The 24,890-nt window shown below is 45.4% G+C and overlaps 1 protein-coding gene across 1 annotated transcript; it reads left to right on the forward strand.

Annotated features, from left to right (window-relative positions):
- Positions 1–1,077: 1,077 nt before the first annotated feature.
- LOC306714212 (uncharacterized protein) lies at positions 1,078–24,376 on the forward strand. Its single transcript, XM_079184176.1, has 9 exons — positions 1,078–1,708; positions 5,996–6,130; positions 9,120–9,703; positions 9,833–9,991; positions 15,392–15,529; positions 15,880–16,022; positions 19,334–19,504; positions 19,616–19,724; positions 20,034–24,376. Exons 1-9 carry the CDS (start codon positions 1,132–1,134, stop codon positions 21,831–21,833), a joined length of 3,816 nt encoding a protein of 1,271 aa, XP_079040302.1. The 5' UTR covers positions 1,078–1,131; the 3' UTR covers positions 21,834–24,376.
- Positions 24,377–24,890: the final 514 nt, after the last annotated feature.

The following is a 24,890-nucleotide window of genomic DNA, read 5'->3' on the forward strand; positions in this document are numbered from 1 at the left end:
GTGTGAGCAGTAGCAGCAGGCAGCACCGCCATCCGAAAGGAACTGAAAACTATGTCAGCTTAAAAAGCCTCGAATTCACAGTGAGAATTATTTTTAGGCGTATGAGTCACATATGCTGGAAGAATGGGATGCCGACACTAACTTCACGGCGTTCTTCTAGAGATGGTTGCTATTTCACGCAGGCCATATAATAGCGTCGTACAATGATCCTGTCACAGTGTTTGTGATCCTCATCATGTTTAGCACTAACGACATTGGCTGTCACTCACTGACGGGCCTCGCGCCGACAGCTCGGCCAATCGGTCTGAGGGAAGGAAAATGTTTTCATGTCGATAAATCAAAGTGTTTACAGCTCCGGAGGATCCACACAGTGATGTATAATGATGTGTTCCTCGTGTGTGTGTGTGCGACAGTGATAATCACATCCCGTTATGAAGATCAGATGAAAGGCAGACTTGTCCCTTTGATGGGAATGTTTCAGTGAACCCATGTTTTGCCACCAGCACACTTCTCTACATGTGCCGTCAATAAGGTGTGGGCAGTGTACTGTTTATTAGGGTTGTGTTCAGGTGAACGTGGATGTAAAACTGACACTGAAATAAAACAAAATGTTTTGGACTTTTTGGTCATCTATTTTGCAATGAGATTGAGTGTTTTGAACTATAGCTGCATCTAATTGTTTTATCACTTAATCTGCAGATTATTTTCTTTCAATGCAAACTAAATGATTCGGATGTCAACCAAAACTGTTTGTAGTATTCACAAGATCCTTCCCTCCAGAACAGATAATATGGATTACAAATACTTGGTTGTTAAATAACATTTAGAATGTAATACATCTTCAAAATTGTTTCTCGTGATGCTTTTTATTTACTTTGCTCCTCATTATAATGTTCTCAAATTACAATAACAGTACACACACTGCTGCTAAGCCCCGCCTATAGTTTTTCCCTCCCTGCCTGTCAGTCAAGCCTCTGGTCAAGCCTCAACCCCGCCCCCTTCCCTGACTGCCTGTCTATCAAATTAAGCACCGCCCCTTCACTGCCTCCTTGCTCGTCGCGCAAAAAAAAAAAAAAAAACAGCAGCGGCGGCCGTTGGGGGGAAGAGAGTAAATAGTAGAGAAGCCTCAAGATGGCTGACTCGTTGGGCTTCGTTCACCCCACCGGAGCTGCTACTGCGGTAGCCCCGGCGGTCGCCTCCGCCAGAAGCGCGCTCGTCAAGCCGACCGAGGCGAGAGGAGCCCCGGACAACCGCTCGCTGTCTTCCCGGGATTTAAACGCACCGCCGCCCAAGAAGATCCGAGTCGAGGAGCGGAGTGTTAAGCCCAAGAAACTCAGCGGGGACGGAGGCGAGAAACTCCAGCAGAGTTACGGCAGCAGCAGCGGGGCGGGCGTGTGGAGCTTCAGCCCGGTGAAGACGAGCAACAATCCTCCGGTGCCTGCCACCGGTGGACTCCAACCTCCGACTAACACGCATAAAGTCTTCAAACAGAGCGATTTCTTCCTCCACAAACCCAAGAAACCGAGTAGAGATAAACAGCGAGAGAAGGAGAAAGGAGGCGGAGAGGAGAAAAGGAAACATAATAAAGTATTGGTGACCTCCGGACCCGGGAGTTATGTTAGTAACAACAACCACACCGACATCAGCAGAATTAATCACACTTCTGCAGTGAAGAGAGAGAATGGGGATGTCATGTTGCCACCGAAAGGTAGGCCATCGGTGCATTTATTTTTCTTTAAATTGTACTTAAAAGCGAGTTCATAAAGTTAGAGTTGTGTTTATTACAACCAGGTAATAAACACAACTCTACAAAGCCCGGTTCAGTCGATGTTTTCTGCGGGCTATGGCTGCCAGCGCGTTCGTCGCGTGTTCACCCGCTCGTGAACCCCTCGAGCTCCACGACGGCGTTCCAGGGCAGTAGTCGCGCGACCTGGCCATTACAATTACAACCAGCTGCTGCGGAATTGTTAACGTAGTTACGTCGTATCTGCAAAAATATAACCCGTGTTGTTCCTATATGTTTAACAGTAACCGAGTCGATCAAATGTGTTATAAACGGCATAAAGAAAAGCTATAATCTAGCTATAATAATGGAAAATTGTTAGTTATCATGTTACAATTATGCGCCTTGTGTATTTTTTTTATTTCCTGCACGCTGCTGTCATAACAATATGACAGCCGCCCGCCATTATAGGGTAAGTGTTGTTTTGGTGGAGCACCACGCCCCCCTCTGTAACCTCCGGCTGTATGGAGACAGACGGAGAGCCACCGCTTGTTGGTACTCCATGTTCTACAGGCAGAGCAGATCCATTCAACCACTGCTACATTACTTTACAGGAAAAGACGACATTTAATCATTAGAATAAAATAAGAAAAAATATTTATAGTCATCGTATATATCTTTTTTTTTTCCTACATCTATTATGGATTATAAATATATTATACAGTAAATACAGTAAATATGCTGCCAATGATCAACATACATGTGGCATCATAGACATAATGTACACTGGCTCATTAATACAATTACAAATAATTTATTTTATAAGATATTTTTTTGTTTTTGAGGAGGAATAATTTAAAATGTCTAACAGGGTCACAGTGCTGAAGCCTCATTTGTAGGCATTTTGATTTTAGCTGTTTTATTTTCTGTGTCTTGTTTTTGTCATTGTCAACAACAGTGTAGTGTTTTCAAAATCTCTGCATTTGCTTTGTGTGAACGTTACTCGTGTGCAAGTGTTTTTAGACATGAGCGGTGGCACTGAGTCCACACACACACACACACACACACACACACACACACTAGTGTGTGAGTGTATGATGTCACCCCTTTTTTCCAGTTGGGTAGTTTCGGAGGTCACAACATGCTCTCCAACGCACCACAAACACAGTCTAGTGAACAGCCTGTGATGGATGTACATCCAAACAGGTAGAGGCTGGTGTTAGTCTTTACACACAATCACAACACAACAGTGGGTATTTAAAACATAATGTTGACGTTAAATAAACCGTGTCTTTTAACTCTGTAAAGAATCCATTCTCTACTGAGCAATCACAAGACTAAAAGTCAATTAGTGCAGTCTTATTATGTTCATTTTTAAACTGCTAATGCTGTATGCGAGCGTGTTGAGAATATTTTCTAAAAAAGACCTCATCTCTGAACCTGACGGGGGGGGGGGGGGGGGGGTTGAGATGCAGCCTTGAGTAAGAATACATAATTGCACTCATTCAACAGCCCCACTGAGGTGCTCTTGAGCAAAATAAAATACTGAACCTGTAATTGCCGTAGTGAGCCGCTCAATGGCCAGCAGTAGGGAAACTGTAATTACAGCGAGTGGCTTGTGAATGTGAAGATGAGAAAGCGTCTGAATGTGTTGCTGGAAAAAACACATTAATCCCGAAGCAAGAAAATGTTTGGAAGATTAAAAAAAAGCTCCGTTCTGAGCTGCCGGTAACAGTGTGTCAGTCTTCTTCCTCGACTCTGACACACCTCAGGCTTAAAGTGACGCTGGAAAAAACACAACAACACAATTGTAATGTTTTCTAATATACACCTGTTAGTCAGACGGCTGTTCAGCGTGTGGACACGGCTTTGCTCTGAAGATGATGGTGCCCTGACCTTCTCCCACAGGGATCAAAAGAGCATCATCTCAGTAATATTATTAGTGTTCGCTTGGCGGTTGGAGCACGGCTTAAGCCAAACTGGCAGGGAGCAGTGACTCCTGGTTATTTGGTCTTGAAATAAGAGACACCAGTCCTTACTAAGTACCGTGAACAGGGAAGCATTACTGCATTAGGCCGGTGGATCTAGCGTGAAAGAAATATTTTAACTCAAAGGTTACAGGGTCAATCCCCTCTGAGACCAAGTTGACCTGTTTGTTGACGCCCGCTGTGTTTACATGTTCTTACATTTACACGTTTGTAAGAGATTAAAGCTGGTTCCTGATGCAAAACAGCTTGTTAAATGAGTAATACGGCTGTTTAGTTTGTTTTAGTGGTTTAGTTATTGGATGAGTTGCAGTAATTAGTTTGTGTGTGTGTGTGTGTGTGTGTAAATGCACCGTGCTTACAGAATCCCTGACCATCTGGACTAGCAGGATGTTCCCAGCGGGCAGGTTTACCTGTCCTGTTACAGCGAGTCCAAAAAACCCCAAAAGATCTCTAAATACATCCGCTTCAGTTTAATCTTCCTACAGTGTGGCACCGTTTTAAACCCTCAATATCATTCTATTTGTTAATTAACATTCACAAATCATTAAATCGCATAATAAGATCCGACACTCAGAATATGCTAAATAGAAGTTATGTTAATAATATTAAAAGGGCATTGGAACCTTCCCGCTCGCAGGTTTAATAGAAATCTTGAATCTATTGTTTTGATCAGGTTATCCTGTCTCTCGTATCCCAGCATGCATTTGGCTTGCTGACCCAGTGGCTGGGCCACAGCATGAAACGCTATGCCGCTCCTGTAAACACAGGTTACATGTAATTCATTAGTTAAGTTTGAGAACTGGTGATTGGAGGAAGATAGACGTAATGAGGATACCCCGGTGAATCTCCGCCCCGTGTCTCACAGCGGTGGGGACCAGTGCGGTTGGAGTTAGTGAAGTGTCGGCCTCTGGCCTTCCGTCTTTCAAAGTCTTTTCTCTCCTGTGATCATCCAAACAGCGAGAGTCGCCCGCTGTTCCCCTTCAAAAGCCGGCCGCTGCAAGAAAGTCAGAAAACAAAATCAAAAACACAGTGAAGCAGTTTCACCTGCGTGGATCCCGATGATCTCTTATTCATTCACACCTCTGGTTTTGCGTTACGTTGCCCCGACAAAAGTTAAAATAGTTTCTACATGTTTGGAACGTGTGATTCTCCTCTTTATATATCCACTACTGAGCTTCAGCATGCCGAGGTGTTTGTTTAAATGTAAGAGTGTCGATATACCTCTAATTGTCCTACTGCTCCTTTTTTAAGCCTTTTTTTTTCTACTTTCAAAGCATTCTCTCTTTTGATCCTGCACACATCCAACCCCACTGTGTTCACTCTGCCCACTCCACACGTCCACAGGAGAGAGAACACGCTTCCTCTTCTAAAAGACGGATCTGACTGAGTTCAAAGCGACAAAAAGTTCTTTGGAAAGGGAAAGAAAGAGAGAATCAGCACAAGAGCTGCTGAGGAAAAAATAATGGAGTTTTTATTTTTTTTTTTGAATCTGCGTTTGAAACGAAATAAAGAATCAAAGGAGGAGATGTATAAAAGATTTGATCAAATGAAAGTTATTTTAAGAAAGGTGATGTTTTCTGAGCTCAGCTGGAGGCGAGAGATGACGGTTTACACCCATCCACACTCGGACACACCTTCCAGAAAGCACTAAAGACGTGTGTGTGTGTGTGTGTGTGTGTGTGTGTGTGTGTGTGTGTGTGTGTGTGTGTGTGTGTGTGTGTGTGTGTGTGTGTGTGTGTGTGTGTGTGTGTGTGTGTGTGTGTGTGTGTGTGTGTGTGTGTGAGATATATACATTTTAAACCGATGCTTTCATCCAGAGCAATTTGCAGTGAGTGCAACATTATGTTGGATCGTGAAGCTAGCGGAGGCAGAGAGCACGAGACGGGGATAAGTTAGGGCGAAGACACGTGAAGTGTGTGTGTGTGTGTGTGTGTGTATTGACGAGCTGTAGCTCTCACGGTTGTGAGTGACTGCTGCTGCAGTCTTCAAGGGAATCGGAAGGTCATTACAGCGCCGTGGAAACACGAGAGATAAGAGCAGAGGCTCGGTGGAGAGATGGATTTGTTGTAGCGGGAAGACCAACAAGATTAAGGGAGAGGGTGATGGCCAAGGTGAAGCACTTGGCGAGCGTTTAGTTAAGGGGTTACAGGAAGAAAATCAAAGTGAATCGAATGTGCAGCTCAGCGTAGCGCGCGTGTGTGAGCAGTGAGTAAATCTTGAAGCGTTTCAACCATCGAGACCTGAAAGCTCTTTTTTCTCTCTCTCTCTCTCTCTGCTTCCACAGAGCGCTCCGACGAGGCGACCGAGAGGGGCCGAGAGGAGAGCGAGAAGACGAAGGTCAAAGACGGGGAGAAGAAGAAGCACAAAGTGATAAACGAGATCAAGAGGGAGAACGGAGGGGTCAAGCTGCCGATTAGAGGTTGGTGGAAACGCACACACACACACACACATTCATGCTGACCATGTGATTTATGTTAGACTGGAAGAGTATTTTTATTCAGTTCATTAGAATTAAAATTTATTTTTTGACTTTAGAAACAGCAGCGTGACAGAAAAAAAACGATGGTTCATTTGCTTATTGTTTCCAGAACTCTGTCATTTATTGTGGCCTTCCTCTTTTTTTTTTTTGTCTATTTACAATTTTTTTAAGCGCTAGATATATGTGACCCCCCCCTAAATTCAATTACACTGTGTGTAAAAGTGAGCTATAATGTAGGTGCTGCATGAATTTATGAAAAGCAATGAATTGGTTAATCCAGCGATCCATTTTAGGCCGCTTATCTGGATCCAGGTGGAGGTACATTTAGGAGGTAATGTACAGAATGTACTGCTAGGAAGAATAAAATGCAGTTAGTGCACACCAAACACTGGAGGCATTTATGTCATTCAGTCCAGTCACTAAAAACATGACCGCCATGACTCGGCAGAGAAGCTCTGATTTCTCCTCCTTTTGAGAAAGACTTAATGGAGCGATATGGCCGAATAATAGAAGATGAACAACAGACAACAGCGCAGTAACGAGAGAGAGAGAGAGACGGCCTGTTGCTCCAGTCTTCCTGTTCATCTCGATTACAATTTCCTGGAGAGACGTTCAGCAGCAGCACTTGGGTTCAGTCTGTTCGAGGAACTTCATTATTTTGCTCAATCCATCTCAAAAAGGAAGTCGTTCTACTAGTTGAACCTTCTCAAGTCAAGTTTAAAGTTTAAATTTTTGGTGCAACTATTAAACTGTATCTCGGTTTAGTATAAAAAGGAACTGACGTTTAGAGACGGGTTTAACTTAAGAAAATAGAGCTCAGAAATCCATAAAGGTGTAGCCTATAAAACATGAACGCACAATAATTCCTGTGTGCATTACTGCCAACCTTTACACAAACAGGTTTTGTGAACGCGGCGGCGAGTTTCATTGTTAACCTTTCGACAGCAGTGAATTATTGTCTGCTGTTGCGTAACGATAATGGAAGACGCTGCGATACTACTTGCTGGTTCCAGCTTTTAAAATGTGAAGATTTGTTCCACTTTCCAAATACCATTGGACATGATAAACACGATGTCAGCTTGGGTTTACGTAACACACATGATAAGAATGTGTAAAAACATATTGTGAAGCTCCCATCAGACCGTATAGATGTACCTGCTGTGTGCCTCTTACGCAACATATGTGCCTCGCTGTCGAGGTTTTTCCATCTACATGCAATCAATTGGCCACGAAGGAGCCATTGCTGGAAGGTTTATTATTAGCAGGAACAAATGTTTAACTTAGTCAACGCTAAGTAGTTTGACAACATCTGTATTTGTACATTTGTATAGTGCGTTTTAGTGCGCGTCTGAATATTGGATAAGTAGTTGTTGTCGTATGTTGTTAATATTGTAATCTGATCCTAAGTTTGAAATGATCTTTTCATTCCATTTAAAAGAAATGATTTATTATCCGTATCTATATTTGAAGTTTGTACGAGCCGTGAGACTTGCATCCTTATATCTGTTTATTACATTTTATATCACCGTCGCAATATTATCACAACCCGCACATTTCCTCCATATCTCACTGCTCTTCTGTGGATTGCTGAAGGTTAAGGTTTGTGAATAAGTGTGTGTGTGTGTGTGTGTGTGTGTGTGTGTGTGTGTGTAGAGTGAATGGGGGGAGGGGTGACTTGTGTGTTAAAGAGCTTTTGGATTAGTAGCTTAGGTATTGTACTGCAAATACCTTCTCGCTGTTGCCCTCTTTATTGCTTCCACACACACACACACACACACACTCTGCTCTTTTTCATTGTCTTTCATTCCCGCCTTATCTGGCGATGAACGTGTGTGGGGTACAAACTACACAGAAGCTCTGTGTGTGTGTGTGTGTGTGAATGAGATGATATCTGATATTTGAATTATGCTGAGGCAGCAGCTATCAAAGCGACTCTCTCACACACACACACACACACACACACACACACACACACACACACACACACACACACACACACACACACACACACACACACACACACACACACTCACTCACGCACACTCACACCCTGTAAATGTATCTATGTCCACTTGTTTACACAACCGCTCCTGGCCAGCCAGCAACACTTTTCCAAATAGATGTGAACAGCTCTGATACACACCCAATTCTACACACGTGCACACACACACACACACACACACACACACACACACACACAGTAGCGCTGTGCATAAATTTGCATGTTCCGCTCTGTCCATCCTCAGGCTTCGTAGAGACGGTCCACCATGTACGCTATTATCTCCGCTCAGATATGTCACTGGAAAGCGTATTTCCTGGCTCATCCGTATCTGCTTTTCTCCAGGGATGCCATTTATTTCACCGCGTGCACCCCCAGGAGAAGCACCCCATCTGGGAGAAGCTATGAGTCATCTGTCCACGCTACAACTAGTTAGGAGTTATTTTGGTTTGATGGGTTTTTAAATAGGGAATTATCACGTTTTGTTTTGATCATTTAAAAAAAAAAAAAAAAGAAGTAAATAACGCAACAATCTGGGTGAAAGTCTGACTGCGTATTGTTTCTTTTTATTGACTCAGCGTAATCAGCACGTCATTTGCAGTTTTCCTGATTCTCTTCACCTTATTTAGATGCTTTTTCTGAGCTGTCGTCATTTTGAGAGGACTTAATTCAGTGAAAATGGTCTTCTTGCAGCGGGGGAAAGAAGAGGGCTGAGGGTTGGTTTGTCGATCCATCACACAGCAGGCTTGAATAGATTTCTTTTTTTTTTTTACAAAGCTTGCATGAATGATTTGTCTCCCTACTCCCTTAAAGCCTTTTCAAAATTACATTTTCTTTCAATTATTCTGTGTTGATCTTGTGAGAATGTCTTCTCCTGTAAAACAAGTAATAAGGTCCACTCTCTCTCTCTCTCTCTCACTCTCCGTCCAGATGAAAAGGAGAAAGCGAAGATCAACTCTGAGGAGCTGCAAATCAAAAAGGTGAAGAAGAAAAAGAAGAAGAAACACAAAGAGGGGGAGAAGCACAAGCGGGTGAAGATGTACCACCGCTCCTGCCAAACCGTTTGCGCCGGCCTGCTTCTCCTCCCTTCGTCCTCTCCACCTCCTTCCTCCTCCTCCTTCTCTGATCCCGGCCACAACTCCGCCCTGTCTCCGTTTAAGTCCCCTCTGCCGGTTTACCCTCCGCTCAACAACAAAGCTGCGCATCTCCTACCTTCCTCCCCTCCTCTCGCCCCCAAATCCCCCTTTAACTCCTGCCCCCTCGACTCTCCCAACTCTCCGTCGTCCTCCATGAAGACGCCGCAGCCTTCCCAAACCAAACGCCAGCCGAGGTGCCCCAACCCCGGCATGGCGGGCCTGGAGTTTGCTCCGTACATCCACATCGAGCACCAGCCTAACGGAGGAGCCCTGGTGGCCCACGCCTACGCGTCCCAGCTGTCCTCGCTCTCCATGAGCCAGAGGCAGAGGTTTGCCCAGGAGTTCGTCACCTTGGCGTTCAGTGAGGACTCATCCCAGGTACAGCAGACATATTGATCCATGGGTGTTGAGCTCAGTGCAGTCAAGTGCTTTCACCTTATAGAATTTGTTTCATTTGTATTTTTCTAATTCTAATATTTGGATTTTGTTTCTGTCCTCGTTTTCCAGGCAGCTCATTACGTCATGGGGATCGTCCACGGGGAAGCCGGCTACCTGCCGGACTTCTTGGACTACTTCTCAACCAAGTTCCCATCGGCTCCGGTCAAAATGGAAATACTGGCCAAGAAGGACATAGAAACCACCACTATGGCTAATTTCTACTCTCAGGTCAGTCGGACACAATCACACACGCACACACACAGAGAGCAGCAAAGCCTCTTCCATTCTGTCCTCTGTGTATAATCTATTTGGCTGAACAGGACCTGCTGAGACACCGCTGATGGAAACGTTAAGGGAAAAGAGAGGATGAGAGATGCGTAGATGGGAGGGGAGTACAAGTCGAGGGAGAGGATGTCGGGATGTCGTGGGGGGAGGGAACAAGATCGATTGAAGGAAAAGACCGGAGGACTGCAGATTCAAAGTTGTGTTGCTGAGGCCATCTGGTGTGTGCATCTGCCTCGATCTGTCCCGCATTAAGCAGCGTTTGGCATTTATACAGATGTCCGATTCCTCGGAGTAAATGTCAACATGAACAATGGCGGCAGAGTCGTGTGCCGGGCACACGGGGGCGGGGACGGCTCGCTTGATAGTTTTGACTCTTGAAAACAAACACGAAAAGTCGTTTTTCTCCTTTTCTTTCCTAAAGCAAAAGCCTGGCAGCCTCTTTCCCACTCCTCGCATAGTACACAACCTTTTGTTGGACAACTGGAAAAACAAGAAGTGTGTGTGTCTGTGTTGTATTGCTGTTGGTGTCTGGATTGTCTCCGCTTCCTTCAGAGCCGTCTCACGTCCATAGTTCACTCATGAAAAGCCTTTTGTTGCCTCAAACCTCCCCGAGTGGCTTCGTATTGCGATACAGCCTTCTCTTTACCAACCTGAGGGCAGGCCGCCACCACCGGACCCCATATTGAGATAAAAAGGACTCAACATGATGGGACATAATATACCCCCAAAAAATAATCTCCCACACCAAATGGGGCTTCTCAGGGTTTGAGCCAAACCCAAATGTTGAATTTCCAGTTCTGTGAGAACTGCCGACACACACTAATAAGGCTCATAAAAGCCTCGTGGATGTCGTACATACACCCTTGATGTTTCCCCTATTAAAGTCTTTCCGCCCCGTGGACGTTGTTTCTCAACCTTTTCCCCAAATAACAGACAAAGACCAGGCAATCAAGGCTGTCTGCTGTGAGATGATTGTCCTTTAACCACGGGTGCTATTGAGCTTTTACTATTGACGCTATTGATTTGACTTACAGGTCAATACCAGCGCGTGTGTGTGTGTGTGTGTGTGTTACTACGGGGGGGGGGGGGGGTAGAGCGGTTTATGTTCTCTTTCGCTCTCCTTCTGGCTTTTCTTTTCTTTTTATGAAATATTCATGACGTTATTCTGTGTGTTTGTTTCAGTTTCGCCCAGCTCTGCTTCAACAAACGCACCTTTGATGTCTGCATGTTTCTGCATTAATGAAACCAAGACAATGAATGAATTACACATCTAAATTCCCCTGCAAGCCTGTGTCCCGAGCTGTCCCTTTAAGACCAGTGTTCCTTGCAGAGCTAACGTCATTGTCCACTGGTCTTGTTAATTCCCCCCCCTCCCTCCCTCCTAGCTCTCAGCAGTGACCTTGGGAAGCAGACATACAGTCTACTACACACACACACACACACACACACACACCAACAGATGTGAGCATCCTCTCTGATATATATATATATATATACACACACACCACAGGTACGCTCACACAGACAGATTAATGATTTCTCTCACATATTTTTCCTTCACCTCTCGCTCTCTCTCCTCGGCTCTTCCTCTGCCGTTCTCTCTCTTTTATCCCTCTCCTCTTCATGTTTCTTCTCTGTTGTTTGGTTCTCTGCTCCAGATGCAAACGAGTGGACAGCTGCTTTCTGTAAATGTGTGCGAGAGGGGAAAGGCTTGCGTTGTTCTTTCGGTGTTTGCGTTTGCTGTAAAGTTCCGCTTATTGTTGGGCTGCTGGAGTGTAACACACAATCACTTGTACTCGATAACGAGCCGGGCGTGTTCAGAATGTGAGCTGCCCTGTGAGTGTTTTGTATTCAGTGCCTGACTGAAGGCAGGATTATAGAAGATTACGGCACTCTATTTTCTCAGGGTGAGTCGATGCAAGATGTGCTCCAGCAGTGAGGTCGTTTGGTCTTTCCGGTTCAGTCACTAAGTCGTTATTTTTTAACGACGTCAGATCAGGCTTCAGAACAGCCGGCAGCTTTTTTCTTAATTGTTTTTAATTTGATATGAATCTACGCTCGCATTGTACTGATGTTCATACTCAAAGCTGTGTAAGAGCATTCACAGCAATGGTCTTTAGGGACATGGCTTTATGTACTCTGATGGAGGCACCAAGCAGTTCACTGATACGTTTACTGGAAATGATTTATCAGCAGAATGTTATCCGAAGAGGTGAAGAAAGCAGGAAAAATAACTAAATCTGCTTGTAAAACAGTTGCAAGCAGGCTAATTATCAGAGGATCGATATCGCAACAAACTACTATCACCTATGTAACGATATGATGACGTGATGACTGATGAAGTCACTCTCCTGCTGCGTGTTGTAATCCGAGTTTATGTGCTTTGTTTACATGGGTGCACGTGAGTCTCTGTGTGTTTTGTGTGTTCTCTCTTTAGCGTGGACACAGCCCTGTTTTGTTAACTTGGACTTCAACGAAGGTGGAAAGCAACCGTTACATTATTTAAACTCATAAATTGGTTTTTAATCTTTGTGTTTGTGCGCTCACATGCCGGTGTCTGTGGGTCAGCTGAGGAAGAGATAATGTAAGTTGTGCGATTGTGTGTAAGGCACCAGTCAGCAGATAACTTAGTCGTGATGCAGGCACAGTTAATATACAGAGTGCTCTAGAGGCGGAGTGGACATAATGACTTAGAAAGAGAGTTAAGAAGCGGACGGACGTAGAGAGGTCTTATTGAGGTCAGGTAGAGCCGCCAGATGATGTCATGACACGAACTCGGCCAGAGAGAGAGAGTGGAGGATGTGTTGACGGAGGGCGAGGTGGAGGGAAACTCGTTATAGAATTAACAAGTGGTCACAGGGGCTGCACCAGAGACCAGCACAGAGACAGGCCCGCTCTAACGGGGACGTGAGTATTGTGAGGTGAAAGAGAGGCCGAGGAGGAGCTGCAGAGGCTGAGAAAGATAATCTGAGCAAGAAGTAGACGAGGAGGCAGACTTACTGCTTTTAGCCAAATAAAGTGATGACACTAATGATAATTATATATAATGATGTCGGCTTTTTAATCTGCTAAAACTGTGGCCCTTGAATACCAAACGAGATGCGGTATATTTTAGATGGATGTAAATAAACCGTTTTAATCTGTTTTGTACATGATTTGTAGTGTTTTGTTACTTGTTCGTATTCATTCAACGTCTTCTGCACGTGTGCAGCAGTGTCGCCCATTTGAAACAAAGCCCATTGTCCCGTTTGCCCGTAGATGTAACCTAAACGTTGTTGGTCATTTGTGCAACGTGCACGTACGCTGAGGCAAGGAAGCACTGGTGCGCCTTGAACAGTACCTCTCAGAGGAAGTGTCACATTTCCTGTTTCCTTCTGTTTGTCTTCACTTATCGTACACGAGTGTGTGTGAGCGAATCGCCGACTGTTAAATGTTTCCATTTATTTAATACCTCTCCCGTGATAGTGAGAGAGCCTTCCCTTTGCTAACGACGTGGGAGTTATTCTGCTGTTTAATTATGCACCGTGTAAACACACACTGATGAAGAGGAGATAGGCGCTCATGAGCACACACAGTCGTACGTATGACTACACCGGCTGAGACTCACACACACACACACACACACACACTTGTAAGCATGAAGGCATTCGCACCCATGTGTGCACACAAACACAGTTTCCTCTCAGTATCTAGGTCATTGACTCGGTGAGACTGTTTAAAGTTGTGATGTGTGTACGCGTGTGGAGAGAGTGAGTATTTCAAGCCTTTAGTCATCATCATCTGAGGAGGATATTACACAGACGCAGTGAAATGAAGTGAACGAACGAAATGTTTGTTTACATTACGTGAATAATTTAAAAATAATTATGTTGGCTGATTATGATTATGAGTGCTGAAGTATTTTAATTTAGCTAAACAGTACAGTGATCTGTAATCCAGTTGTTACGACTATTCTCTCCTAATTATCCAGCCTGTATAAATAACACGGTACTGGACCAACAACAATCCCTTATTAAAAGTAACACACACACACACACACACACACACACACACACACACACACACACACACGCGCCATGAGCTGCAGTCCTGCATGATTGGCCTCTGAGCAGCTGTTTTGGGATTTAGTGTCTTGTTCAAGGACTCACCTGGGAGCCTCAGAGCACCTTCCCCTTTAGTCTTTTTACAATCCATCGTTTCCATCTTCATTTCTCCTCCTTCACCTCCCTCCTCCCATCCTGTCTAACCTGCCCTCATCTCTTTTCACACTCCCTCGCTTCGCCTCCCTCCTTTTTGTCTTTTCACTTTCTCTTATCTGATGTTGTCCTCTTCTCTCCTTCAACTCCTTTTTTTTTTTCCTGTCCTTGCTCTGTCTTATATATTCCCCCCAAAAATGGTATCTTCATTTTCACCTGCTTACCCTCTTCCCTCGATGCTCTTCCCTCTGAGTTATTTCCATCCTCCCCTTTCTGTCTCTTTGACAGCTTGTCTTCCTAAACTTCCTCTCCCCACTTCTCTCCATCTGTCCCTCTTTCCTTCCCTCCAGTGGATCCTCGCGCTCTCCTCCCTCTGGTCCGTCTCTCTCTCTCTCTCTCTCTCTCTCTCTCTCTCTCTCTCTCTCTCTCTCTCTCTCTCTCTCTCTCTCTCTCTCTCTCTCTCTCTGCCTTGTTATCAAGTGGTGACTCACTAGAGGCGTGCAGCCAAAGATCTGGCCAACACACACTGTCTCAAACACACACACACACACTCACACTGATCAGCCAAGAGTACAGCATGCTGCACGTACTGCACACACAGACACACAAAGACGCTGTTGAGGGCCAAGGGTATGGGAGACACACACACACACACACACACACACACACACACACACACACACACACACACACACACACACACACACACACACACACACATATACACACACACACACACACACACACACATACACACACACACTGACACACTATGCTCTGTCAGCCAAGTAAAGAGCAGCAAACAGTCTGTTGAGTCATGCCAGTGGAGCAGAAACATCAAGTGAAGCCGCCCCCACACACACACACACACACACTATTTCTGTTTTGACACCCAGTAGAGATTAACAGCTTCCATGTCAGTGTCTGGTTGTTTTTGTATTAATCCTCTGGATTTTATTGCAGTCAAACAATACTAAATGCATTTGAATTGTGTAAACATTTATACTTTACACTGCAACCTGTACCGCTGATTGTACTCTGATACGCTGTATGTACTCTGCAAACAATTATCAATCTCACATTGCTGCCGTGGTGTTAAAGTAACATCCCGATGTCCTCGTCTAATGCTGTGCTTCTCCTGCTGCAGGTGACGAAGACGTTCAGCAATGGAACATACAGAGCCGGGGCAATGAGACAGATCAGCCTGGTGGGAGCCGTGGACGAGGAGGTCGGCGATTATTTCCCAGAATTCCTAGGCATGCTGGCGGAGTCGCCCTTCCTGAAGGTGAGTCGGGACGGGATGAACAGCGGTGATTCTACGTAGCAACAGAGCGCTGTGGGATGGGCGAGTGACTATAAGCATGATGCGACCGAACGTTTTAAATGCATTTACACAGACGTGGAAACTGAACAGATGGAAGAAATACTGCTCGACACAAACATCAACGGAGCGCCTAATATTCTAAGTGACGGCTGTTGAGTTGTCAGGTGTGTCAGCGACTTCATCCAGCTTTCCGTTCAGGAAGTTGGCTCTCTTGTCAAAAGTGTGTCTCTGGAATAAATAGAATACTAACTTGCCCCCCTTCCTCTCTCTCTCTCTCTCTCTCTCTCTCTTCTTCTTCTGTCTGGCTGCAGCGGACGCTCCCGTGGGGAACCTTCTCCAGTCTGAGGCGGATGGATCCCACGGAGAGTGACGACGGTCCGATAATGTGGGTCAGACCGGGAGAACAGATGATACCTGTAGCCGATATACCAAAGTCCCCTTTTAAAAGGAAACGGTGAGCACACCACGCTTTACAAAACATACTGATGAAACACACACACAACCAAGCCAGACAATATTTTTAATCCTCCTTAAGCTCTGCAATGAGACAGAATTAGCAGGGATTTTTGCTCTCTATGAATGTTTGCACGGGCTACAAGTCTCTGGTGTGTGTGTGTGTACGTGTGTACCTTTGTACCTTATTGAGCCGGCCTGCCTCTCTACTCTCCGCACAGCCCACGAGCACTGATTACGGGGGGAAAAAAAACAGTAACAAAGCACGCTCGCACATTTGAAGCAACAGCCGCGGTAGAAGCGTGAAGCTTTGTTGTAGCGGAGCAGCGCCGGCCGAGGCAATTACACCCTCTCTGTTTGTGTCTGCCACAGACTCATTGTTGCTCACACATAAGCTCCGTCTCACAAGCACGGGGTCTCCGTGAGCAAGGCCATTAGAGAGAGAGAGTGTGTGTGTGTGTGTGTGTGATGTGAGCGGTATGCGGCTCACCGCTCGGATGAGATCATCGCTGTGATAATAGAGTCGACATCAGACGCTACTTCACGTGGCTGCCAGCCAAGCGCGGGACAACACACACCGCACACATTCAGCAGTTACTTCTCTCTCGTCTCTGTTGATTGGTAGTCACATCAATAGTGATATTTGGGGATTTCTTCAAATATAATTTCTGATTTTAGCGCAAGAATACCAAGCATTCACTGGTTCCAGCTTCTGCATTGTGAGGATTTGCTACTTCATTTTCATTCAAATCATGTAGAAATTCATCCAAGAGAGCATCATTCATTCAAACGTTCCCGTGTGAATAAAAGGGGAAGCGATAAAGGAAGTAAAGTCACTCTATCAGTAGTCTGCACCTGAATCCAGCCTGTCAAGACATAAACACGTAAAGCATCGGTGGGTGCACAGTGTTAGACGGGGATGGCTTTAAAGAAGTGTGTGTGTGTGTGTGTGTGTGTGTGTGTGTGTGTGTGTGTGTGTGTGTGTGTGTGTGTGTGTGTGTGTGTGTGTGTGTGTGTGTGTGTGTGTGTGTGTGTGTGTGTGTGTGTGTGTGTGTGTTGTCAGAAGCACTTGTGTAACAGCTGGGGCTGAAGGACTCTGTTTTTATAGAGACATGGATGGATAGAGAGAGGTGGTTAAACTATTCTCTTCTTCTGTGTCTCATCCCATCGCTTCATTATACATCACCATGATGTAAACAAAGTGACATCTACAAACCAAAGTGCACTCTTCTCTTTCTTTCTCTGTTTTTCTTACGGTCCGTCTTCTGTTTCCTGCTTTAAGTTGGTTTATTGTAGAGTTACTATGCCGTTATTTTCAGGAGCTAAAGAAAAAGAAGCACAGACTGAGTGTGTCAGAGCTGTGCAAATGTTTTTGTTTGAAAGAAATACTGTGAAGAAGAGAGGACGTGATGTTGATGTGTGTGTGTGGTTTCAGTGAGAAGGTCGAGCTGTTGTGAGACTCTGATTATGGTGGGCTGACGATGAAAGAAACAGAAAATAAAGAACTTCAGCTCGTAGTGAAGGAGCGCCACGCTGCCAGAGATTTTTTTTTTTACAGTAATTGCAGAGCAGCAACAGCAGCAACCTTGGCGAGCGTCCGTCTCAAACAGGACAAACTGACGCAGAGCGCGCTGTTCCTGTCCGGATACAAGCTGCATGACCGCTATCAGTAAGACGTCAAACCACAGCCTGCTCAGTCTGTTAATCAGTCAGTTGAGCCCCATTTTTTAAGAAAACACTTTTTGTGGTTTCAGCTTCTCCGTCGAGAGGATTCGCTGCTTTTCTCTATTTTGTATAAAAGTCAATTAAATATCTTTAGTTTATTTTGGTTGAGCAAAACAAGACATTTAAATATGGACTTGTAACAGTGTTTGTTGTTCGAGGACGTTTTCCCTTCCGTCTCTCCTTCCTCCGTCTTTACACTCCCTTTACCGCCTTATCCCTCCACTCCCCACCTCTCCCCCCCTTTCTTTATCCCTCCATCATCTTCTCTTCTCTCTCTCCACCACTTTATTTGCACATAAACGTACAGGAATCTACCTCGACGACTTGGTGCAGAGACGGATTGCCTGCTTGCAATCCTGACGCACATTGAGTCAGAACAACAGGACCTCATATTTATATATATATTTATATATATATTTATATATATATATAAATATATATTTATATATATATTTATATATAGAGAGGAGGAAGACAGTCGACTTTAAATATCTCTCTAGATGTGCACGTTCAGCGCTCCTCCCTTTACCGCCTCTTCTTTTCAGTGTTTCACTTACCGGCTTTCCTGGTTTTACATTCATTACTGTCGGCCTGCAGTCAGCTCACACACACTGAACGTGTGAGTGTGTGTGTGTGTGTGTGTGTGTGTTTTCACCCCCTCTACTCTCTGTACTATTTTTCCTCTGCTTCTTTCTTCCTTTTCCACCAACTCCTGCCTCTCTGCTCTTATCTCTGAGTGAATGAATGCACAATTAAGTGTTCGACACGGGTAGTCTCACTGCTGTTCTGTCTGTGTTACACTCTCGAAGGAATCTCTCACAGACTCTGTGTGTGTGTGTGTGTGTGTGTGTGTGTGTGTGTGTGTGTGTGTGTGTGTGTGTGTGTGTGTTTCCACTCTTGTTTGAATCTGACTGCAGCTCCAGTGTGAGTCACTGATCCAGTAGTGAGCTGACTGCAGTACTTCTATTGTTTGGCAACACCGCTCATTTCTTTCATGCTTCTCGGTCTGTAGGCATCAAGTGAAACCACCGTCGTGTTCCAGCACTTTACTTTTCATTATTTAAAAATGCTTATTTTATAGAGGATACCACTGATCTCCAGTTTTTCGTCCTCTTGTCCCCGTTACCAGCGTTTTGTCTCTTGAAGAATTGAAATAAGACGTTGATTATGTTTTGAGTGTGCTGTGGAACATCTAGTTACACCAGAAAGATTTAAGAAATAAGAGCCAACACATGGCATTTGGGCTTAATATATTCCTTCAAACAAAAAAATATTTTTATTATTAATAGTTTTAGCCCTGGTTTGCTGCAAAGCGCCCAATAATTGTTGCTGTTATGTAGTGAAATTACAATTTATCAGCAACTACTTTGATATTGAATTCATTTAATAATAAAGCAAGTCTGGTGCTTTTATTTTGCCACAGCAGACAGGAAACAAAAGAAATAAACAAAGCTGCCCTCTCACCTTGAGTCATATTTAGTCTTTATTTAGACCGCAGGGAACTAGAGACAGGGGGATCTCTCTGAAGAGAACCACAACAAGCGTCTCCACACAGTTCTACAGTGTTTATTCTCTGTCCTGTCTCAGCTCCACCAACGAGGTGAAGAACCTGCTGCAGTCGCTGCCGAGGGCCAGCGAGCCCCGAGAGATGCTGTTTGAGGACCGGACCCGGGCCCACGCAGACCACATCGGTCAGGGCTTCGAACGACAGACCACAGCGGCGGTGGGGGTGCTGAAGGCCGTACGGGCCGGACCAAGGTAGGAGGTGGAGCTACGTGTCATCACACCTGTACAGGTAGTGATGGCTGTCGCACTCTCAGGTAGTAAGAGATGTGTAACCCTTCTTACTCTGGCCTCCCTTGTTCTCAGCTCGGAGCCTCCTCGTGTAACCAAAGACGTCGTGTGTTTCCACGCCGGTGATTTCCCTCATGTGGTTGAGAGGCTGCAGCTGGACCTATACGAGCCTCCGCTGTCTCAGGTTTGTACATTGCAGAAGGCAGAAGGCATTGCGCTGCTTATACATTAGAGAAGACAGTAAAGTACTCTTTATTATGTCCCAAATCAGATCGGGTCGTTCCTCAGTGTTACCTTTTAATTAAACACTGACTTAAGGTGTAAAGATAAATTCATCTGTGGATGCTGCCACTTGGTGGAGCAAAGTTGAACTGCAGTAAATTAGGATGAGATGATTTAATTCAAAGGATTCAGGATTTTGTTTTTCAAACTCTTTTCTGTTCCAAAAATATGTATTTACTGTACTGTACTGTACTGTACTGTGTCTCTACAGTGTGTGCAGTGGGTCGATGATGCCAAACTGAACCAGATGCGTCGCGAGGGCATCCACTACGCCCGCATCCGCCTGTGCCACGACGACGTCTATTTCATCCCTCGCAACGTGGTCCACCAGTTCAAGACCGTGTCGTCCGTCTGCAGCCTGGCATGGCACGTCCGCTTAAGTCAATACTACGATAGAGAGGAGGAGGAGGAGGAGGAGGAGCAGGAGGTGAAGGAAGAGGAAGAGGAGGAGGAGGAGGAGGAGGTTGAGTTGAAGGAGAAGGAGAGGAAAATGGCAGAGCAAAAAGAGGAGGAGAGGAGAAAAAGGAAGAGCGAGAAAAGACTGATGGAGAGGATAAAGAAGGAGGTTGGTGTGGCAGAAAACGGGATGTTGCCGGCGGTCAAAAAGGAGGAACGGGATCATCATCATCCGCCTGTCTTGTCTCCGCCCGCTCTCTCGGTGGACTCGAACACGAGCAGCGCTCGAGACAAAGACGTGGACAAGGAGAGGGTGAAAGGAGGAAAACCCAAACGGCAGGATTCACCTCCTGCAAAGGTGAAAGCAGAACTCCTGGCGCCTCCTCTCTGCAAGAACAAATCGCCTTCATCGCTCCCTCCTGCGCCTCATCCTCCTCATCACAACACAAAACCCAAAGCCTCATCGTCAAAGCACCTTCATCATCACCACCACCACCATTTGGCCGGTAGAACGATGTCTTCCAGTGCGAAGTCCTCCTCTTCAGCTCCTAAGTCGCCCATCTCCAAGTCTTCCTCTTCTTCAGCCGTCACTCCTTTGCGCTCCTCTTTAGCTCCTCCATGCTCTACCTCTTCTCCATCTTCCTCCATGTCCACCTCCGCTCCATCTCCCCTGACTCGTCCCAAGCCCGCAGCGGACTCGCGTTTCTCCACGCCCGCTCCCTCCAGCGTGTCTTCGACTTCTCGGCAACCTCCCTCCTCTCCGTCGGACTGTCCGAAAGCCTCACCCCGCCTGAACCCGGACGTCCCATCAGACGCTCGGGCGCCACACGGGTCGCCCGCCGCGGACGCGCAAAGGCGCACCTCCGCGAGTTCGCAAGCCGACGCGCGGACGCACGCGGCGGCTCGAGCGGCGACAGACTTGTGGACGCAAGCGCTCCACGAGAGGTGGGGTCATGACGCCAGGACGCCCGCGGAGCCGCAGATGCGCCCGCCGCACGACCCCGCGAGGCAAGGACTTTACATGCAGCAATACGCGCCCCAGCATCTCCCGCCTCCCCACCTCCCTCACATGCTCCCGCCCTCCTTCTCCCCTCTCCTGCCACACTCCCATCTCCCTCATAGGCCGCCGATCCTCCCCCCGAATCCGCTGTCCAGTCATCCCGCTCAGCCTCTGAACTCGTACCACAGTCAGAAAGCGGTTCACATGAGCCAGCTGCACCTGCATCCGCCGCACCAACCGAACATCGGCGCCCCGTCTCAGCCGTACTACCAGCCTCCCAACAGCCCCCTCGCCGGCTCCCAGTCTCTCCCCCCCCACCTCTCCCAGCACCACCAGTTCGCCCCGCACGCCAACGCCTTCTTCCCCCCTCAGCATCCCCACCTGTCCCCTCACCACTTCCTCCCCCCTCAGTCTTACCTCTCCCAGCCCCCCAGCCCTTACCCGCTGCAACCGCAGTACCAGCCTCCGTCGTTCCCTTACCCGCCTCCTCCTCCTCCTTCCTCCTCGCCGCCTCCCCCTCCCCCTTCTCTTCCGCCTCCTCTTCCCCCTCAACCCTCCCCTCCTGTCCTCCTCCCTCCCCGAAACCACGACGAGGAGCAGAATCAGATTTTATAGACGTGTTTTGTACGTAACGATTGCTGTTTTTAAACGACTGTATATGTAGAAGGTTTTATTTTGGTTGTGGTGTTGTAAATAACGACGTAAAGAGGAAATGACGAGGAAGACGGTGTGTACCGTTTATTCACCTCAGACCTCTTGACTGGACGGATTTATATTATACTGAATGCTTTGTGGGTCACAGATATTGAGAAGTGATTGCATTTATTAGTAGTTTTGATATCTCATGTGTGGCGGCACCAGTTTGTCTTTAAAGTAGATGATATTGAAGCTTACGGTTTGAGCTCCCTGTTCTGCCAAACTGCTGTCTGGAGGTAGGAAGGAAAAAAGTAATTATCGTGTCAGATATTTATTTTGGTGAAACTTGCAGCTAATGCTTCCATTTCCGTGGCTTTTTTTCTAGTTCTTACTTTGTGGAATAATGATATACACACTATTGTATTGGTGTAATGTTACGACAGTTCCTCGACTAGATTGTATGGATACACCTTAAACATTACAATATATCGCAGTATGTTCCTCTGATATTGTACTTTGAGCAATAATCTGCTGAATATAAATGCAAATGCATTTCCCCAAATCAGTATTTTTATTCTAGTTTTAAAGCTATTGATAAAAGGCCTTTAGTGTCCTATTGAATCATGGGATTTTTGTAATCAGTCCCTATGATGTTTGTGTGGTGTATTCAAAGCTGTAACTAGCAGCCGGTAGTTTCATATTCAACACACAGACATCAGAGTCGTAACAATCGTTAAAAAAAACAAAACAAATAAGCACATTGCCAATAAATGTCAAACTACTCCCTAAAAGTATTTTGCGATGGTCTTGTAGCGGTAGCCCTGAACACCAGAGCGCTTAGTGTAGTTTAGTGTCTGTTGGACGTGCACCAGGCTCTCTCCTAATTTTGGAAACAGAGCACTTGCTGTTCAGCCAAGGACACATTTGACCCAGCCAAGGCTGTGAAACAGACGAGCCTTCAGAGTCTCAGGAAAAGAAATACAGTCAGGACACATCCACGAATATACTGGTCTCCTAAAAAACAACCCTGACTCTTTAGTTCCCTTTAAGGTTACTGTTCAGGGATACGAATAACTCATTACAGCACTCTGTAAAAAGAAATGGATGTATATCCACTGCTGTTTAAAGTACAGTTGGTAGTATTGAAGATACTAATTATGTCGGTGGATCAACGACACTATTATGTTAAAATCCTTCCGGCCTCAGACATCTCTGATACAAATGCTTTTATTCTTTATGGACACAGAAGCTACACTGTGGAGACTTCCTTCCCAAAGCTCTATTTATCTATTTATCTGAAGCAGTGTGGAGCGTCCTGTCTGTTGTAATGTTGTAGTTATCAACCAGGGACTGGAGTGACCTCTTGTTGTTTTTAAAAAGTACAATAAATTATTGAAATTCTGTTTCAGCGACAACTATGAATATGTTTTTCAGAGAGCTAACGTCAGATCTGTCTCATTTTGATGTTGAAAACTTTTTTTTATTTATTTCTTTTTGTCGTTGATGTCTTGATTTTACCATCACTATTGGAGTACAGCCCACATGCTAATGTAGCCCACAACATTTCCCCAGTGCCTGTCCTTAACTGTGAACTACTAAAATGGTCCAGAGCCGTAGCGAGAAGGAGTTCTGTCCTTCAATGGGAGTTTTTTTTTTTTTTTTTTTAGGAGTCCCAGATTTAAGTTTTCCCTGGAAAATGAGAGCAAAGCCTTAAATTGGTCTGTAAAGCTGCTGAAAAGTCTCCAAATATCTGCGGCGTAACGCGGGATGAGTCAAACTTTTGTGGGCGAGCCCGTGTCCTGAAAGCAGGGTTGTGTTCTGATGATTAGTTTCACCGCCAGCGTGGAGAATCTTGGAAAAATGAAACTTAAAACTTCAGCTCTCTATGTCAGCTTGACTCCAAGGACTGCATTTCAGAGACAGAACTCTTCCCCTCGTGGCTTTTGAGGAGAGCGAGGTGATATGAAGCACTCGATGCCAGTTTGCAGAGCGCTCTGCAGCTCTTTGTATGCTTTTGGGTTTCAGATGTTACAGAAAACCTGACCGGAACGTCTATATTTTTTTGTACAAATGTGACAAAATTATGGTTGAAAACAAGTTTTCACGGGCCGGCGTTTTGTTTTCACAGAGTTTATTTATCTCAAGAAATTGCTGTTTCTTTTTCTATTTTGTTTCTGTGATTTGTAACTGTCAGCACTGGAGTGTACATATGACGTTTTTGTAAAGAGGAAAAAAAACAACTTGTGGTGTGGTTTCTACTTTAAATATGAGCCTAGCTAATAAAAGGTTCAATGTATGGAACATGTTGTGGTACGGCTTGGTGTTTCCTGCTCTGCAAAAACATCCTCAAAACATTTGATGCATTTTTGAGGTTTAAAGACACTCGGTGGAGTATTTGACCACTAGTAGCGCTGCAGAGCAATGCTGCTGCAGAGCAATGCTGCTGCAGAGCAATGCTTCTGCAGGCGGAGTCCCTGATTCGTATGTAAGCCATCGGTTTAGAAAAAAAAAAGGAAATTCAGAAAACAAGTAAAAGCACAATTAGAATCTAAAAAAATATAATAGTGCAAGTTCAAATGGAGAGCTAAAATATACAGAAATAAAATATGAAAGTACTATGAATTACACGCTTTTGTCTGATGTATGACCCGCCTTTGTTTTCTCGTTGTGTATTGCTGTTATGCAAGCTGCCCACTCACTGCAGTCTGCAGCGATGAGCTCAGCAGATTTACCCGACGAGATGTGAGCAGACGACTCAAACACACCACAGTGCAGTAGAGCCTCATCATTCAAGGCTGGTGTGTGTGTGTGTGTGTGTGTGTGTGTGTGTGTGTGTCGGGTGAACTACGACTCAAAACAGCCTTTTTTACTCTCTTTTCATCCTTTGAACACACTCACACACAGCAGCAATAACAGCGGAGCTCAGCTGACCTTTACAGACTGGGGAGTGGGAGTGAGGCAGGAAGTTGGGGCAGAGAGAGAGAGAGAGAGAGAGAGAGTTTGGGAGGGAATACTTGGAAAACATCTTGAGATACA

The sequence above is a fragment of the Pholis gunnellus genome (genome assembly GCF_910591455.1).
Source record: "Pholis gunnellus genome assembly, chromosome: 22".
Taxonomy (NCBI): Eukaryota; Metazoa; Chordata; class Actinopteri; order Perciformes; family Pholidae; genus Pholis; species Pholis gunnellus.

Coding starts and splice junctions, on each gene's coding strand:
- LOC306714212 (XM_079184176.1), top strand. CDS start 1,132: ATGGCTGACTCGTTGGGCTTCGTTCACCCCACCGGAGCTGCTACTGCG. Junction 9,704..9,832: donor TCAGTGAGGACTCATCCCAG/GTACAGCAGACA, acceptor CTCGTTTTCCAG/GCAGCTCATTACGTCATGGG. Junction 16,023..19,333: donor TCCCCTTTTAAAAGGAAACG/GTGAGCACACCA, acceptor GTCCTGTCTCAG/CTCCACCAACGAGGTGAAGA.